This window comes from Corvus hawaiiensis, chromosome 5 (assembly GCF_020740725.1).
Source record: "Corvus hawaiiensis isolate bCorHaw1 chromosome 5, bCorHaw1.pri.cur, whole genome shotgun sequence".
NCBI classification, from domain to species: Eukaryota; Metazoa; Chordata; class Aves; order Passeriformes; family Corvidae; genus Corvus; species Corvus hawaiiensis.
In genome coordinates this window covers 48,604,493-48,624,550 of record NC_063217.1, presented here as the reverse complement: position 1 = coordinate 48,624,550, position 20,058 = coordinate 48,604,493, and the positions used below count along the sequence as shown (strand labels likewise).

Sequence of the window (20,058 nt, the reverse complement as noted above, 5' to 3'; positions counted from 1 at the left end):
ATAACATCCTTCTCCAGCCCTGCAAAAAAAACCCTTCTGTTATCTTGTCTAGTGAATCAATTCTTAGGTAACAGAGCCACCGACTGCAAAGTGATAACTCCTTGCTACCTTTTCCACCAAGCATAAAAAGCACATGTTAGACACTGAAACTACATCCTGGGCTGGATGTTCAGAACGATCCCCTTCAAAGCCTTCCATGCAAGATGAAAGGCTATTAGGGAGTTTCAGTTAAAAACAACCTATTAGAGAGGTATTGTAAGAAACACTGGAAGAACTGCCTCTAGTTTGCAAACAATACCACATGCAACACCTGCTTGTCACACAACACCAAAGCGCTTCCATACTTTAAGAACAGTAAGCAAAACACAAATTGGCACACTTAAAACAGTAATTGCCAGGGCGTGGAATAAGTCCCAGGGGCACAAAATTTACAAACATCTACAGTTTTCTCCCTCCACCAACACATAGCTTCCCTTTCTCTCTCGTGGAACCCGCGTGCTCCCGAGCTCAGGCGCTGCCCTCCCCGTGCGGCCGCCCAGCACCCCCGGCGCGGGGCCTACGAGCCGGGCCGACCTCGACCCGCTGGGCACTGCCGGTGCCGCCGGGAGCCCGAGAAGGGGAGGCCGCTCCCGTGGGGTGACACGTCGGACGGGCCGGAGCGGGAGGCGCGGCCCGGCCCTCCCCGAACCCGGGCCCAGCGGCTGGGCTGGCCCGGCCCGGCCCGTCCCTCACCTGCCGGCGGCGCCGCTGCGGCCCCGGGGGCGTCGTGCTGCGGGGGGCGAGAGGGCAGGACGGAGGGAGGGAAGGGGGGATGGAGGAGGCCGGGCGGGGCGGCGCCGGCGGCCCCTCTCCAGCTTTATTTTCTTCCTTCTCCGGTGGCAGCAGGAGCCGGAAGCGCCGGGCCGGAAAGGGGATGACGGCGGCGGCCTCTCTAGGCTGTCATGTCTATGGTCGCAGCCATGGCAACCACCGCCAGCACCGCCCGGGAGGCTGCTCCAGCCCCGCCGAGTGCCGTGCCCGTGGGATCGGGCCGCCGGCTGGGAAAGCAGCCCGGAGCGGCAGAGCAGGAGCGTGCCTGCCCGGCTGTGGGCGCGGATGAGCGCGCCTGGGAGACGCTGCTCGGTGCCATGGCAGAGGCTCTGCCCGAACCCTCAGTGAGGAGGAAGAAAAGCATATCTATCGAGGAAAAAATTGACATCATAAGCGCTGTGGAGAGCGGCAAGAAGAAGGCGGACATTGCAGCCAAGTATGGCATCAAGAGGAATTCCCTGTCTTCGATTATGAAGAATAAGGAAAAAGTTTTGGAAGCCTTTGAAACTTTACGGTTTGATCCTAAAAGGAAGAGACTGAGGACTGCTTTTTATGCCGACCTGGAGGAGGCATTGATGAAGTGGTACAGAATTGCACAGTGCTTGAATGTGCCGGTCAATGGCCCTATGTTGCGCCTCAAGGCGAATGATTTTGCCCAGAAGCTTGGACACAGTGATTTTAAATGCAGCAATGGCTGGCTCGATCGTTTCAAGTCGAGGTATGGTTTAGTTTTCAGAGCTCAGCCTGTAGAAGCAGCTGCTACTGCTACAGTGGATGCTCCAACTCTTTGGTACCAAAATGTGCTTCCTTATTATTTAAATGATTATCAGCCGAAAAATGTGTTTTATATACAGGAGACTGGGCTGTTGTATCAGATGTTACCACATAACACGTTTGCTTTTAAAGGGGAAACTTGTTCTGTAGGTAAACAAAGCAAAGAGAGGATCACTGTAGTGGTGGGTACAAATATGGATGGCTCTGAGAAACTCCCACTGCTTGTTATAGGAAAAAACAAAAGCCCACGCTCTTTCAAAGATGTGAAATTGCTGCCAGTGGATTATGAAGCAAATGATAGGGTGTGCATGACTTCAGGAATCTTTGAACAGTGGATGCATAAACTTGACGACAGATTTCAAGCACAGCAGCGCCGAGTGGTGGTTCTTGTTGATTCTCTCCCAGCTCACACAGAAGTAAAGAACCTGAAGTCTGTCAAATTAGTGTTCTTTCCTCCAGACTCTTCTTCATGTATACCTATGAAAGAAAGGATTATCAGAAGTCTGAAGGTTAAATACAGGCACTGTCTTATCAAAAGATTTGTTGACTCTGTAGAAAGCAATAAAGAGTTTATGCTGACCCTTCTTGAGGCAATTGAGATGTTGTACCTGTGCTGGAGGGAAGTAACACCAGAGACTATTGTAAAAAGTTACAATGGAGCAACTTTCAAATTAGAAACTGAGACAAATGATAAGGACAATGAGGTTGAAAGTGATTTTGATTTGATTGCACATGCACGGGCAGCTGGAGTAGAGTTTCCAGAAGGTTTGTCTTTGGAAGAATATGCAGCTCTAGATGATGGCTTAGTAACTTATGAAGTGCCCACAAATAATGAAAGGATGTGTGCCAAAGAAAGCGCATCAGATAAAGCTGAGACATTTGTTGGTGATGAAGATAAGGATGAAGGTGATCGACTTCAGGGAGCTGAACAGCCTTTACCATCCAAAAATGAGGCTTTGAGTGCTTTAGATACTCTTAGAAAGTTTCTCAGAAGTCAAGACACAGATGATTCTCTTTACGATTCCCTAGCTGACTTGGAGAATTTTATTCAACATGTAGCATGTGAATAGATATTTTAGTAAAGTGGGAAAGCATGTAATTGGAAAAAAAAAGAAATTATATAAGCAAAAAAGATAGGCATTTAATAACAAGCATTGCTGAAATGTTCTCTGGTGTATTTTGCTCAGGTGCCTAGATGTATGTAACAAAATAATGAAAAAGGGCTGTGAACTGAAATTTTCCACAAAATCAGGAGCAAATAACACATTTGAGGTGTAGAGAGGGAGTAAGCTGAACCCTTAAAATGCTAACTCTAGTAAGTACAGTGGAGGCAAAAGAAATTCTTTGAGCAGTTCGGTGCACTCAGAATAAACTGTTGACTGCTTTGAATTCTTTCTTCAAGGAGAGACTAGCACTGCTATACATCAATACACCAGTGGTTTTGGGTTTTTGTCAATGGAGTAGAAAATATTTATCACCCTGGTGCTTTTGATACATAAACACAGAATTTAGTAACACAGAAAATACATGCTTAAATTCTGAGAAGTAAGGCATTTTAAAAATAAATATTTTTCACCCTTCATCAGGAATTCTGGCCATCATTTACTCTTGCAGCAGATGATGAACAGCAGAAAGTTACTACAGCTTTGGATGTGTTGTTTTGTTTTCTTAAAACTGCTCATGTGTGGCTTCACTTGAATGGCATAATCATTTATCCAAGAGTCAAAAGACAAACAAACCTTTACTTAGTCTCTGAGGAGGTCAAAAAGGAAGGTTATTCTTTCGCTTTCCACCTTTTTGGTGCATGGATTTGATGTAGGTCTTTCTGTGCAGCTCCGTGTATTTCTACAGTAAATTCAGAAAAAAAAATCAGTATCTACACTAAAAACCTCACTGAGCTGTTGTTTTATTTTCAATACTTAGAGGCTTTGCTGTAGGATTCAATGCACTAATGTGGTTTATCACTACAAGTCCCATTAACAGGGCTGCTGCTTGCATGATTGCAGTGTGAAGTTGTGTAAATTGCAGTACGTTTACATGTCTTCGAGTATGCATTTCAAACAGAGTAATCATATCAGAGCCAAAACCCACCGTGTATATGACCTTGTGGATTTTTTCAAAACCTGTTTTAAATCGTTTCCATTCTATCAATTTAATTTTTTTCAGAAGTTAGAGATATTAATTTTTCTAATTTAGAGGAAGAAGAAAATATTTTATGGATGCCCTTTAGGCAACTTGTGTAATAAAGAATCTATTATGCTGTGTATAATTAAACCATGAGAAAAAAATCGCATGCATATGTGAATCTATGGTTTTAAATAAATAGTTTGGCTAAAGCTTTGTTTACTGTTTTTTTCTGTAGGACAGTTTATCCATTTATGAAATAATTGCAGAAAATTTATCAAATTGTTGGAAGGTGGCAAAAATATTAGGGTGATTTGTTGAAAAAATGCTTATAGCTGTATGAATGTTTTACTAGACCCCCTACCAAAAAAACCCGACAAACTTCTGGTTTCTTGTTGTGAAATATCTGATGTGAATTCCATCCAAAGGATATTCTGATTAAATAAAAAAATTCTGTTGAAATCCCAATAAATAAATTCCTACATGGAGATTTATAGATTCTGTGAGAAAGGTACTCCTCTGAATTATCTCTTCTAGGTATTTATTACTTTAAAATACAGATGCACGGTCTTTTAAATTAAGAAACTCCGTCACATTTGACTTGCTTAATACTTTAGAACAAGCTTATGAAAAGTACTTTCTATTCTGATTAAGCTTATTTGAAGTTCATATTAGTCCCACAGAGATCTGTAGATAATTTTACTGTAGTAATCTTTTGATTTGAAATCTATTTCTTTGCAACAGCTTCTGCTGCTAAAGGGAAGTTTAGGGAAAAGTTGCTCTTATCCATATACTAAATGTGTAATTTGTTATGATTTGACTCCACGAGGCCCTCACTGGCCCGGGTTCTGGATAAAGACTCTGTGTTTCCTTCTGAGAGAATTCAGAGTGTTAAAGTGATGGATCTGAATGAGAAAGACAAGCGGCAAATCTTGGTTAAACAAGAGTTCACTCCACAAGAAGTGTAGTTTTTGCAAGAAGAGGCTTAGAAAATCAGGAGATGGGAAATAATGTAGTTAGCTGGAAAGGAAGGAAGTGAATTACTGAGTGTTGTCATACTCCCTCATGAAAACAACAGGAAGGATTTACTAATTTGGCCTGGACTTTGAAGGTGAGTTGTGGAACTTGCTTTAAAAAACATACATCAAAATCCTGTACCTTTAGAGAATATATGACTTTTTCCTAGCCTCTTAGTTCATTCTGAGAAACCAAGATAAAATGCACTCACTGAAACTGGTTCTGTGAGACAGACACTATATTCTAACACTGTAGCTTTCAAAATTATTTAGGAGCCCAAACATTTCTCCTCGCTCGGATTTTGGTCACATTTATAGTGCGAGAACGTGAAATCCATTCTGAAGTTGTTGCTGTTTCAGGTGTTTGTCACAGGGAGATGCGGACTCCCAGATCCAAAGTGCTAACACTGAAAAAGGAAGCGGTGCTCTGTGTAAATGTCAGTTTAGCCTGTGCACACAGTTTGAGCTGGAGATTTCTTTACATTGTCTGGGTAAACCACCAGGACACTGCCTTTTTACATCTGGGGTGGTATCTTTTGGAGGGAGAGGAAGAATATGGCTTTAGATTGCATCATATTTAAAATGAAGAACCTTTTCTACAAAAGGCAGGTAACTAAGGCTGTCATTTGCTTTAATACTTTAATAGTAGTATGGACAACTATGTGCATTTTCTCTGTAGCTTTTCTACTTCATGCTGTGGTTAGATAGTGATTAGGTTCTTCAGTGTCAAGTCAGTGAGGTTGCTTTCAGTTACCCAAAAGTGACTTCTAGAAGTGGGAACTGAAAATATGAAGTTTTAAAAATATAACTGATTTCTATACAAGGCCAAAATACAAAAAATTATTTGGAAAAGATGTTTGATATAATCAAAAGCATCCTCAGATTAGTTCTTCAGACAAGTAATATGTGAAATAAGTATACTCTTCAAATGGCACAGGTTTTTGAAAACTGTAAGAAATATTACTGTGGGTTTTTTTGTTTGTGTGTTACTATGTGTGCAGTTTTGGATATCTTTCAGGTCTATAAAACTACATCTTCCTTTAAAACTGTTGCTGAAAGGAAGATCGCTCACCCCTAATGGTAGAAGGAAATAACAACTTTTTGCATCCTGAGGCAAAAACGGAAGAGAGGAGGCAGTCAGGGATTTATAGGAGGGCTATCCATGTGTGCCTGTATATCCAAGATTTGTGACATTTTGATAGCTGAACAATCAAGGGAGTAAATGAGTCTATGGTTTCACACTATTATGCAATTCTTGAGAATAATACCTGCAAACACACAGAATCTTAAAATTTAGAGATTTTAAATTTTAGGTGCAATATTTTTGTAAACTTAAATTAAATTAAAACATTAGAATATTAGTAAAATACCTTCAAGATTTTTTTGGTGGCTGTGTTTATTGAAATGGTAGAGTAATATTGGCCTACTCAGGACTTAACGAAAATGTATGGTGACTGGGCAACCATGGAATGTATTGACAGTGTTTCACATTATTTTATTCCTTTAATATCAATAAAAGCTGGTGCTTCCTATTTTTGGGAGGCATTGGTTAAATGAAGAGTTTGCAAAGTTCTCATTGGGAAGTGGATGATGCTGGGGCCAGAGAAGAGTTTTTATATTTATGCAAGGAAGTCAGTGTATCTAGATGTTTTAATATCCCTATTTTGGGGGATCCTTCCTTGAAAATCAGATACAAGCCCAGTCAATTAATAAGCAAACAAATCTAACTGAAATTTTTGCACTGGGATGAGTGACAGCATACTTCTGTCAATACATTCATTAACAACAGAAAAAAATCTTTGCAACAGATGAAAATATAACAACCTTATGTTTGTCAGCCTGTTTTTACACACAGCCTTTATGCTGGTAAAGCACTGTGGTATAGACATGTGTTGCCCTTTTCCTGATACAACTGCACTGTGGTATAACCACATCATTGGTTTTTAGAAACAGTAATTCAGGTGTAGCTCATTTCCCTTCTTGCTAGCCCAGTTACTCCATTTGAACTGTATTTTCTCCTTTCAAAAGTAGCTGTTTAACCACATTGTTCGAGTTAAAACCATGCAACATCCGGGTTAAAGCAGAGTGGGAAAGCCAGTAGTGTCTTGCCAACTTATTCATAGCTGTGTCACCTCTGTTCTTTGAGCAGAATGGAAAAGTGTAAATTGCAAATTAGTGTGATCAGTAAAGTGAACAAATAGCACACTGAATTACCAAATCTGTTGAGTGAGAAGGTGCCATATTTTTGAAAATTTTTTAAATGGCTCTTTGTGTTTTAGAATATTTCAGCTGAAAGTCACGTTCTTCCTAAGCTTTCATGTCACGCTATCTCTGTCACAATGTTCCAGCCTTGTGCATGAACAGCACCAAGGGGAACAGGTCACTCCCCTCAGCACACAGGTAGCTACAACCCATGTGAGTTGTCAGCCTGCCCACAGGTTGGCGGCTGTGTCACTGGGGAGGTGAGCTCCAGAGCTGGTTTGCATCCTCCCCTTCCACGCCTGTGTTGCTTTGTGTGCTGTACCAGCGTTTGGCTGTAATCACCAAGGTACTGACTCATCTGTCTGAGAAAGTTGTGGTCCAATGGGATGGTGCAACCTCACCCCAAATGCCAAATGAAATAATTCATGGTTTATTGTTTGAAGACGGCGGGACTCAGGATTGCTGAGGAGGGCATTAAGATGTCTCAGCTCTCCTGGCCCCTGCTCAGTAGCAAAGCTGAAAGAGAAGTTCTTGCTCTGGAGAAGTTCTTACAAAACACTCGCTATTCAAGAATTACTTCGACATGTGATAACTAGTTGTTGGTTTTCTCATCTGAAGTCAGCCACTTCTCTTGAGAGATGTGCTGTGAGGCTGCCTCTGTATCGTGTATACAAGGAGACACCCTACTGAAAGCGCTGCTTTTCTTCTAGCAGCTTTGGTGCTTCTTGTTTCTAACCTGTATAAATGACACGATATGAGACTTTGCTATTCAAAATTCTATTTCTTTCCCCTTCCACCTTTTTTCATCCATTGCCCTTATAATTTTATATTCATTGATATCCTGACAATTCTAGTGTTAACGTTAGGATTGTTGGCCCAACATTCTGGCAAGCTGCTTTCCTCCTTACTCTCCCTATTTCTAATATTATCTTTTGCAGGTCATATTTTTGAATCATCTCATGTAACAGCCAGTATCACCCTCTTGGTACACATCCTCGTGATCTCTGGCCCTAATTTTTCCAGTGCTGTATTTAGTGCCTTTCCCAAATTCTTGCTTCATTTAGCTGAGAACATTTAGTATGTCTTTTTGTCTTTTCCTTTTGTAGAAGAGGGTGACCAGTGCTTTTTCCAGCAGTCCCCCAGGATGTCCAAGAGAACTGGTAACAAAACACATAATCTCTCTCTCCTTTCAGGTGTCTCCATTTTCTCTTTCTGTCAGTGCCCCCTTCTGACCTGTTCTTCCAAAACTCTCAATTTGACATTTAGTATCTTTGTTTAAACTGCTCCTATTTCTCTTTCATCTCTTACCCCTACCTGCCTGTATAGCATCTTTGCCACACTTCACTTCTACATTTCCATTTCTAAATATCATATCCCTACCCTTAGCTCTTCGGATCTTTCTTCTCTCCTCTTTTACTGGCCCCATCTAATATTTAAACTACATTTCACACTCCCTTGTCCTCCTTTCTATGACTTCATGTCCAGTTCTCCTCTCCAAAAACAAATACTTAACTCTCTCTGCACACAACCAGCTTTTTTATTTTCTATCTTACTTGGCATGTCTCCATGATATTCTTCCATCAAAGATTATGTAATGATTAAAAGTATGTTATCATCCCTAAATTTACCTCTTTGCATTTTATTTTTTCTCCCATCTTAGTAATTTCAAGTCTTGCCTTTGTTTGAACCTTTCTTTTGCACTCCTGATCACCAGCATGAATTTTATTCGTTTTTTTTTAACCTTGTAAAAAAATAAACTCACAAACAAAACCTGCACAAAGACGGAGTTTGGGACTGCTTGTTTACACAGCTAACTGTGTTACAATGTTACATTAAAAAGTCAGATTGAAAGCTAGCTCAGACATTAGCTAATTTCTATCAAGGATTTTATTTGAACCTACGTCTTTTGTTGTTTATTTTGCTCTTTACTATTTCAATAGCTGTTTGTGAGACTTCAGATATTTATGCCCAGTTCTGCTTCGTAGCCAGCCCATATGGCCTGAGATCATGGAGAAAGGCAGGAAGAACATAAAAAAAGAGGAGTTAAAAAAGGCAAGGTCCTGGTCTATTGAGATTCCCCTGCAGGAGGTCACCGAGAATTTTAAGTCAGGTTAAGCAGAACTTTTTATTCCAAATCAATATCAAGAGTCCTCTGTAAGTCTATATCCATATATACATGAGCTCACAGAAATTATTATGAGAGGTAACACCACAAGTTCTCTGAATTCTGGATGGCAAGAAATGGCCACCCACAATTCAGCACCACTTCAAAATTGACACAAGTTTGCATTTGGTTTTTTTTTCCCAGAACTAATGACACATGATCTGTGTAAACGGTCTGTCACTGCCCTGCCCAGGACTCGTCCACATTCAGTAAACAAATAAGACATTTGCCTAGAGACAAGGCAAGGCTGAAACAGCATTTCTGTGTAAGAAGTGTTTCTGCAGAGTCTAGAAGTTGCAGTAAGAGTCAGATGAGCTTGAAAATTGACATGGCTTTTCAGAAGTTAACCAAGAGACACTTTGTAATAGGGACTTGGGATCTGAATTAGAGATACTTACTATGTGCTGTTACCAACAACTGCTGAACTATTTTTGAAAAGCTGGCTCGATGGATATCAATTTTACTGCTCTGAGAAAAAGTGGCTCTGAGTATTACATGTATACTCAACACACGGCACAGACAAACATTACAATTCAAATTCTAGTAGAGACAAACCCTTAATTCCCCGTGAGAGCTGAGGGTGGCCAGACTCAGTGCATTATACAGTGAGTGCCCGCAGAGAAGCAGGAGCAGATGTGGCAAATGTTGTAGACATGCAACAGCAAGGCAGAAATACAAGTACGGGCAGACAGAGCTACAGGCTCTTGGCTCTGCTTGTTAAATAAATACAAAGAGCCATCCAATGCCCCATTAGGAGGCTTTCCCTACATGTCCTATTACCAACCCAATTTTTTCAAAAAGCAACAGAAATTCTCTTAGGAACCAAAAGAAATTCAGGGTTTGATAATTTCTTGCCAAGTTGGCAATGTTGTTCTTCATACCCTTGCACCGTGTAGAAGTTGACAACACAAACCCAAACCAGAAAAGGTAAAGCTGAAGTAAATGTGTAATAAAATTCGTACATTTTTGTGTCCCATTCTCACCTGGCCTTCACTCATCCCATGTAGATTTAGGTGCCCTAAATCATACAACACCTTCAAAGCTTCGTCAAAGTCTAATCTGTCGCCAACAGTTTACCCACCAGAGCTAACAGGAGAGCATTTGGCAAACAATGTTTGGGTGGCTAAAAATCATCTTGCAATTTCGTCTTAAATATTCATGGTTAAATAGCTTTAGTAAAATAACTTGATCGTTCCCTAACAATATCTACACCGTTATCCATACCCAGCCAAAATGCACATGTGCAACTCCAAACCTGCATTCCTTGTGAAATGCCTACATCTGCAGTGATGATCTGTTGAGGACTAATGCTGGGATGGCAGATAGCATCCTGGACAATGAGATTATATGAAATTTACATTCACGTAAGATTCCTAAGGGATTACTTGGAATGGGGATTAGGTACCTTTATGAATTTAAAACTTCCTTTGGATTTCTTCATCCTCTCACCTCATCTCACAGGGGAAGAACCCAGTGGCTTGCACTGGTGCAGCCTCACAAAGGGGATCATTTTGAACAGTGTTCTTTGGGGGGAGCTCTGCTAGTGTTCAAAAGCATATTGGTCTGCAAGGATTAGGAAGAAATTTTGCAGCGTGTGGAAAACAACCCATAGGATCCAGCCAGTGGGAGGTTTAACTGCTGCTCTGCCTCCCAAGTGGGCTGAGCCAGCCTCTTACGAGGACGCTGACTCCTCAGGCAAGGCACATATTTGTGAGATTACATCTTCCAAAAGCAGTAATGCAGGTACTGGTTTGCTTTTAATTCATCCTTCTCTCTTCTTCCTGTCTGCCATTCCAGCTCCTCAGAGATTAAAAATTCCCTGTCAGCTGCCTGCCTGATCTGATCAGTCCCCCGGTTTGGAAACCTGGGATGGTTCTGTGCCATCCACCCTCCTAATTTACAGGCTTTAAATATATAGCCTATATTTGGTGGGCATATTTTTTGGGTTTTGTTTGGGGTTTTTTTTTGAGTATCAGATACTTGCATTCTCTGAAAGCATTTCCAGCTGTAATGTGAAAAGAATGAGTTGTGAACCTCAAATGAACTCCACGTTTCTCTCTGTGTGGAGATACAGTTATAAGAATTTAAACCATGCTGAGATATGCCCTTATTGACATTCAAGAAGGGTGTAGATGCAAGCTAGGTGTGGATTGACCTTTGCAGACATGGTAGAAGGCATAAAGCTTCACAAATACTCAGAACCAAAATGGATTAAGAGAGGAATTATACATTCACTTCCATGAAGCGCCTATTTCCTATAGGATCATATCTACAATTCTTTCCATCAGGGGTTTCATTAGCAGTCATTAGTTAGGACTGACCTCTTTTATTCTTGCTGCATCTGCCTGTAACTGGCTGAATGCCAGTTCTCATAGAATTTCAGTATTGCTTGCCTCGTGCTAAGGGTACACCTAAGGTAAACCTGTACATTCTGACAGAAGATCAAGCTTCAGAGAGCAGGATACAGGCAAGGTAGCAGCCTGTCAGAAACACGATCTTCTCACTTCAGACCACACTTGATGCACCTACACTTTGGCACAGGGGTGTGACTGCGGATGCATAGAAAAGGAGCCACAGGAGTTAAGGGGTATCAGTCTGGGCACTGCTATTAGGATGTGTAATTGGGCTGCTAGTATATATACTGCAGTATATTTCACTGTCACAGCTCTCTACAGCAATGAAGTAAATATTTAATGAAGTTATGCCATCCTGTACTGCCATCACAGATACTGGTCAAAACATGGATCCACCTGCAAATATGCTACAGTACATCCAAGACAGCTGTTTGATAAGGATTTCTCCCCATACCAGACTCAATCAGAAGGCAAAATTTATGATTTTTTTTCAGGTAGTCTTGCAGCACTACAGTCAGCTATACTGAACTGAAAGTTAGATTTAAACACAGGGTGTTGAGAGGCAATGCTTTCTGCCACAAATGCCCTCAGCATATCCCTCCCTGGGTTGTGACTGATGGTATTTTGGATGCATATCACCAAAAAATACTATCACCTGTGTGAAGACCTGGTCAGTGGTTAAATACACCATGTGTTGAGACAGGGTATTATTTTCAGAGAAATAAGAATTGTAGGCAACTCTGCTCACATTGCCATCTGAAAATGAGGCTGCAGATACATGATTTTCCAGCTTTCAGCATGGTGTCTGATTTCAGATTCTAGACAAAAGTGTACCATTTCTGAAACAGCATCCTTGCCATTGCAAAAGCTGTTGAAAACTTGTTGAGTTAGCGACGTGTGGGTTTAATACAATCACCCTGACAAAGGGATGTATCATATATTAGCATCTGTGATGGTCAAACCAGTGTTAACAATGTAGTGCCATATAGAAAATGCTTTACCTGCATATTTTTTTTAAAAATATGTATTTCAAAAATATGATCATTTTCAAATAATCAGCTATGTTTCATTGCTTCAGTCCTAGTTTCCCCTGGCATAGAGGAGCAGGCAAAGTGCCTTTAGGAGCTCCAACACATTTTGATACAGGGGCCTGAAGTTAAAAAGGCACATGCTCAAAACACAGGCTGAGAGCCATCCAAACAGCCTTAATTTAGCCTCTTGCTTGCATATACATTATAAATACAGTCTCTCTACAGACTATCACACTTTCTTCCTTTAATATCTGTCTGGTTTAAAGCTGGATGCTGTTTCTTTAATTCTACTGGGATTATTTATATGCTTAAATATGTCCTCAAATTCTTCAGAGCTGGACTATGACAGGATTGAAGGCTGCTTCCATGATTTTAAATGTTGTTTCACAACACTACAGTAGAACTGAGTACTTGGGTTAGGTCCTTTAAAAGTATTTAAATGACAAACTATGAAAAATAAATTTTTCAAATCATCTAGGAACAAAATTTGCCCCAGATCAGATATCCATACTCTTAAATGTAGGTAGTGATTATTTGCATCTTTAGGTATCTGAGAAGCTTTAAAAAAGCTTGTCTTTTATGTTTCTTTAGAGTCTGGACTCTATATTAACTATTTGTGAAGTAAAGTTCAGTAATTACAGTGAAAATATGCAAAGGAAAAAGACAAGAACATTTAATTCAAGAATAGAGAAAGGGACCTAGATGGGAGGATCAAATGAGAGCTGTCACAGCCTAAAAAAGTATCAAGCAACATTTAAGCAGCATTATTTTAGGACATCAAAGATTATTTTCAGATGCTTTAGGTGTGGCTGGAAAAATCTTAGTGCTCACATTACAGTTTGGATGTGCTGGTGTGTTTTTTTATGGTCTAGTATTCCTGAAGGAATGTGCTTTTCAGATTTTATTCTCTTCTTATGAATTGTTCACAGCTGAAACAATACCTTCAGACGTCCAGCTGAAGCACCCTAGAAATGAAAGTAAGCAGGATTTTAAAAAATCTAGCTGACTGTCCCTCAAGTACCTTGTCTCTCTACTCTTCATTTTACTAAATTCCCCAGTGATTGCACCTGAGACAGATTTGTGTTTGGTTTTCAATCCTTTACTTCATCAATCTCACTTCTTGTTATCTCTTTAAGAGAACTGTTTCGATTTCTACAGAGCACTGTGGGTTTTTGCAAGCCAGATCTTAAGCTAGCATTGACTCGGAAGTGACAACTACTGAGTAGGCACCTCCATGTAGGAGACACAGCACTGATGTTTCATTTAAAGATAATTCACTGGCTGACAGCTTTTTTCCCCGTTTAAGTTGCTGACCATGCATCTATCAAGAGAGCTGGCACATGAAAGCCTGTGACCAGACAAGGCTCTGATCCTTGCGTGGGACACCCAGGCTATGTTTCTTCTCTCACTCCCAGTAGCAGCCACAGAGAATTTCCATTCTCTGAAGTGTTATTCTAAATTGCACAGATACTCCTTTTAGCATTACTGTTGTATTGTCTGCTGTGTATCTGTGTGAGCTGTGAGGTCTGCTCCCCTCCTGTGCCTGCACAGTCATTTCTGTACAAAACAGCTTTATTCCCGATACTGGAGACTCAGGAGTCAGATCCTGCACTGAACAGGCTTTTGAACACACTTGCATCCCTCTGCAAGGCACCTCAAGCAAATTAATTCTTCCTACCTTATTATGTGGCTCTACTTTTGGGGTCCACTTCTGGTCAGGTGTGTTCCTCAACCCCTGACTGAGAGTAGAAGGGGACTCTCTCCTGACAACAGTTGCCATGCCCGATGACCCATTTGTTCCTTTAACTATGACTTGGGTTGTTTGTATCAACTGCACACTTAATACAAGTTTGGGATACATTGCAACCCTGCAGAAAATTTGTATTTCTATTTATATAATTTCAGTCTCTAATTCCAGCTTAAACCCTAATACAACATGTGCATAATCATTTTTAAAGAATGAGACAAACCTTTAACTAATAAATCCCTGTGCTGTTCCACAAAGAAGCAAAAGCCTGATTTATTCATAAATAAAAGGTCAGGAAGGTGACCCAAGCCTTTTTAAAAACTGATGGTTTTTATTTCGGTTTCATTCCAGCCCTGGTCTCAAAAGAACAAAATATAAAAGATTAATAAATTGTAAATTTCTCTCACAGTGGTGATATGTTAAAATGAATAAAAGTGCCTGAAAATTCGATTCTCAGAATTGCATTGCTCAGGCCTTGGCTGCTTGTCTGGATGTTCATGGCTTCATGTCTCATGCACAGTTTTGAAAATAAGTGGGGCACAGCATCCTGGTCCAAACACCTAGGTTTTACATGTTAAACCAGACAGTTTTGGGTACAGCCACTGTTGGAGCCCAGGAGCACTCTGAAGTTGCAAAGTTAGGACAAAGCACTTATTATTTATCTGCCAAGAGGAATATGAAACTGGTAGTATTGAGGTAAGTGAAGGCTTTTAAAAAAAAAAAACAACCCTAAGGTTGTACTTTGGGTTGTTCATCCCACCTTTATCCAGCCTGCATTGAGACAAAGATAGACCTCATGGAGTCCCACCTAGCTTTCAAGGATAGGAGTCTAGGAAGGTTGTGGGTGAAGGATTTTATGCGTAAATCCCCACTAGGCTAAAGGAAAGCTCGGCTGGGGACTACCTACATCAGCTAGTAATTGTGTTTCTCTAGTGGTCAAATAACAAGATGATTTTGCTCACCAGACATCATCCTTTCGGAAGTGCAGTTTCAGCTGTGGATTTTGCCTGAGGGAAAGCTGAGCTCCCAGGAGGATGCATCGTTCAAAACACAGTCAGTACTACAACAGAATGGAGGCATCATCTATTTTAGGATTTCACATAAGTCACAAATGACTTACGAATCTTTTAGCATGCGCAAAATATATAATCCATGTACTGCTTTCCCAAAAATGAGTAGAAATGAAGTGTCCAGCTACACTTCAATATAAATCTGCCAGTGCTCTCAATGCCCCCTGAGGCCTCTTCCATTTCGGAGATTTTTGATCTTAAAAGTCTCTATTTGAACCCATTTTTTATTTTGTTAAAGGAAACTTAGGTGCAAACATCTGAATATTTTCAAGTATAATTTTGCAGATACATCTGGATATTTTCAAGTTTAGTTTTGTATTTTATTTCTGTTCCTATTGAAGTATCCAAAATATTATCGGCATGATATAACAGCCCATGTTATGCACAAGGAAGAAAATAGAGAAAATAAAAGACAAATACAAGTCCAGTTGAGCAAAGAGATTCTTAAAACTGGCAAATACTTGTTTATATGCTTTTATTGTCACTCTCATTTTAGTTCTATTACGTTGTCCCAGTTAGGGACAACATCTTATTGTTCTAAGCTTTGTTCTAATCTATACTGGTGGCATTGGTTTCAGAAAGATGTAAAAACTTTTCCTGAAGTACCTTTGTGGCTGAAATAAAATATAACTTGTCTTTCCATATAATCTAGAATTGATTTGTTGGAAAGAGAGCTTTGTCATCTGCAACTCAGTCAGGCATTGCTTGCTCTGAAACAAGTGCATCTGTGGATGCGGCTCCAGATCCCCATGAGATTTCTACACAAGGATGCTCTGGATTTTAGCCTTGATTCTGCAAATCTTACTTAGCTCAGCAGCCTGCAGAAGTGCCACTGCAGCCGACACTCTGGCTGACTTGAGAAGATTCCTGTGGGCTTTGCACAAAATCTTTTGCTTTGATGATTTTTTTTTAATGTTGCAGTGAATTGCAAGACACTGCTATTTTCCATTCCTTCACAGCAACTTGTGGGAAAATTTTATCTGTCCTTTCTCAACATATGTCAGAGACAGAAACAAGTCATTAAGGGACTAGCAGAACTCGGCTGGCTCTAGCCCCTGCCTGCACTTCAGGGCAGGTGGATTAGCTGCTGAAGTCTGCAGCAGACAAGCTGCACTAGCACGTTTGTAATAAAGGCCCTGTAACTAACCATCAGCTTGCCACATCACTTGCAAAAGTTTAGCTGCTGTTGTTCTCACAGGAAAAAGGAACCAGAAGTGCATCAGCCAAGTGGCTGCAGCATTGCAATACATTTCTGTTTTTCTGAAAATGTCACTCTGATGACATCCTGTCATCTCAGTGATGCAAATCCTTCTTGATTAGGGAAGAATATTAGCAAACAGCCCTGCTTGGTGGTCAGACATGCCCTTTGGAATATAAAAATCGATGAAACAGTAACATTGAACATGCCCAAATGTTTCTAGATTGGTAACATACATTGTAAGCACCCAGAAAATTTTGTGGTTTTACCTGTGAAAAGACACTTCCTCTTGCTAAGGTGCATTGTGGATCCTAGTAAATGCACTAAGTCCTTGTAGTGGTTTGGTCCAAAATACTCATTACTGTTTATCTGCTGTGAGATAAGAATTAGGAGAAATGCAAAACAGGCACCAAACTTGAAAGAATATAAAGAAGTTTATTAACAGACCTAAAAGAAGAAAAAAAAAATTATACCACCTTCAGAACTCTCCTCCTCCCCCCACCTTCCTCCCTTCTCCCGCTGACAATGTGAAAAGACAACCCTTGAGATGTTCAGTCTGTTTACCACTTCCATAATAACCTTGTTCAGTCCATTTAGAAAGAGAAGTCTCTTCTTGCTCATGCTATGAAAACATTATCACAACGAGACAGCCGCCCACTTCCAAATATTGTTCAGTCCATTTAGGAAGAGGAGTCTCTCTGCCTGCATGTGAGTCCTTTCCCCCGACTTGCAGGTTTTCCCGCAACTGCTTTCGAGGGTCCACTCTGGAAGTTTTTGGGGTACAATTTTAAGGTTGAGCCGTTCAGAAACAAAAACAGAGGCCCTTCTCCTTCCCTGGGAGCAAAGGGTCTTCATCATCTTCATCGTTAGGACTATCTCTGGGAGCATCTCTAGGAACTGAGGTTTTCTCCTTTCCCATTTGGAGCAAAAGTCCTCATCTGGTTCATCTCTAGGGACTGAGGTTTTCTCCTTTCCCTGTCCAAACTTCTCATGAAATTACAGCTGCATCAGCATCTGCCTATCTCAACGCAGGTGCTTTTGCTCACGAGTTGAACATTCCACCCCCCATATCTTCATGGAATTACAACGGGATACTCTGATATATCATAGCTTCACAACAGAATTTCAGCTTTAAGCATCTCCTCTCTCTCTTCCCTCAGGTTTTCAGCTCTTCACAGCAATAAAAAGGGTTAATCTCACCTCGGCCTTGCAGCTTTGCAGCTGGAATGTTGAATTTTTCTTATCGAAGTGGAGAGGGGGGAGAGCCGAGCCGCTCCGGCTGCCCACGGCAAGGCAGTGGGGGGGGTTCCACGGCTGGAACAGGTCCATCGGCTTCAGGATGGCCGTGGCCTGGCCTGGCCTGGCCCAAGCAGGGCCTGGCCGGGCCCGCTGGCCCCCACTTGGGGCCCGCAGCCACCTGTGCCAGCGCCGGAAACGAGAGAGAGCTTGGAGGGGGAGTTTGCCTATTCTTAAATGTGGATCACAGAGGTGATCACAACTTTAAGTGGCTTAGAGAATTGTCCATATTCAAACTGGCCAGCTGATAGGTTCTATCAGTTCCCAGAGGAAACTGTAAGCACCCCTTAGCAAGGACGTCCCTTCCGGGACTATGCTTGCTAACCTATGACAGTCCTATGAAATTATCAGATACACTCTACCCCTCTTACAAAACCATCCATGACTGAAGCCACATGGATTTCCAAATACACAAGTTTGTTTTGCAGTAAGGTTGTCACTAGAGCTTTTGGTTTCTGTATTTCTACTATGAAGAGAGATGCATGAGGCTGAAGACAACAACCAAGGCAAAGGTACTAACCTTGCTTCCCAGGCAGGCAAAAGGGAGCCTGCTGGGAGTACTTCAGGGGAGCATGATCCCAATGCTGCTGGAGATGGATCAAGGTAACTGCCCTTGCTTGAGAGCCTGATTTGTCAGCATCCAAAATACCTCATTCCTCTTTCTCTACAATTAAAAAAAATTAAAATAGTCAAATGCATGCCAAACTGCCTTTGCATCCCTCTAAAATCTTAATTAAAAGGTACTGTGGCCAAGAGTCACATTTTCTGTACTTTTATTTGCCTTAGAAATCATACTTGTATACACAGCAGTAGATGGCTATCTTGCTTTCAAGGGCAGCGATGAGTTGTTAGCCAAACATTTGTCAATAGTAGTTAATGGGAACTTGAGGGGAAATGCTACAACCTGTGTAGAAAGGCTGAAAGGGAAAAGAGAAAATGATATAGTTCTTTACATTAGAAATATGATGTAAAAATGCAGCAAAGGTACAAAAAACCCAAATCCTTTCCTGTTTTCCCTTCCAGTTTCTCTGTCTAGATTTATGTTTTAGTAATGGATGAGTGTGCTGGGCTAAGTCTACAGAATGGGGCAAAACCACAAATATGCAGGGCAGGAGAAATCAGCAGAACATGTTTGCAGGCCATGTGGTAACAGTGGCAAACTTGGGAAGGAGATGGGGAAGAAATGGAAAGCAGTATAGCACATCTTTTCTGTATGTTAAAGCAATAAAAATAGTGTTAAACAGTAAGACTTTGCCTACTGTTGACTAAAGTTCAAGGAAAGCTGAGGATGGACAATAGTGACAGCCCTAGGATCTGAGATTCCACTCCTGAAAACACATCCAGGCTTTGCCTGTGCTGGGCACTGACCCATTATCAGTTTTCCTATTGCCAGACTAGACAAATTCGCCTCTGAGCACATAGCAGATGCCTGGGTGGCCTAAATTTCTGGACTTCCATCATTCAAACGATGTCAACTACACACTATTACTAATCCTTGGAGTTTCTGTCATTTTTTAACAGAAAAATCTTAAAAGTATTGGCAAGTCTCACCTCTGACACTTTTGTCTGACAAGTGTTTTTGTGAATGACTATGACATCATACTAAAGAATATATCCTAGAAATATTTAATTAGTTGGTCAGTGAAACGGTTTCAAAATTCAGAGCTCCTCTTTATCTTCTTTAGGTGCAAACATTGTAACTTTGCTTTTCTCCCCCACTATTTTACGATGTTCATAAACATACTTTGCCAATACTAAGCAACTGGTTCAGATTTTTAGTTAACTGTATCATTCAAGTGGCTTAAACCTATCAACAAGCTGGTCATTAAATGAATCACTGACCTATTTCTCAGCTACTCAAGCTAAATAACCTATAACTGATGACCTATAAAAGCATCAGTGTGCTAAGAAAAATTATTAGCTGGAGAAGCAGAGCAGCAATTGATCACTTCCCACCAATGTGAACAGAAAGATTCACCAGCTTCAACAAATTCCAGAACTCAACAAATTCTGATGAGAAATCAGGTTTTCACAGAGACTGATGTCTAGGGGAAGCACTATGAAGCTCCTACACAGTCACCATTCAACCCTCCTTCCTTAGATTATTACTGGAAAATTTTATGCAAGTATTTAAAATGACTTTAACCTGGGATGCTCCAGAGTAAAATCTGGAGCACAGACTCTCCTCAACTCAGAGAGAGATGAATTTTAGATCTAGCACTTATTTCTACAGTGGAACAAACCAAATCTGTGGTCCAGCCACTCTCCCTGC

The 20,058-nt window shown here is 40.9% G+C and overlaps 2 protein-coding genes across 5 annotated transcripts in view; one reads left to right on the top strand and one right to left on the bottom strand.

Moving 5' to 3' along the window:
- The window catches only part of ARFIP1 (ADP ribosylation factor interacting protein 1), a 41,268-nt gene extending 40,420 nt beyond the window's left edge, over positions 1 to 848 (bottom strand). For all 4 annotated transcript variants that reach the window (XM_048303339.1, XM_048303340.1, XM_048303343.1 and 1 more), the window contains exon 1: positions 733 to 848. The gene's annotated coding sequence lies outside the window, so the exon portion shown is untranslated. The remainder of the gene's footprint in view (positions 1 to 732) is intronic.
- Positions 849 to 860: 12 nt separating this feature from the next.
- TIGD4 (tigger transposable element derived 4) lies at positions 861 to 4,077 on the top strand. Its single transcript, XM_048303338.1, has one exon. The coding sequence runs from the start codon at positions 942 to 944 to the stop codon at positions 2,652 to 2,654; it is 1,713 nt and encodes a 570-aa protein (XP_048159295.1). The 5' UTR covers positions 861 to 941; the 3' UTR covers positions 2,655 to 4,077.
- Positions 4,078 to 20,058: the final 15,981 nt, after the last annotated feature.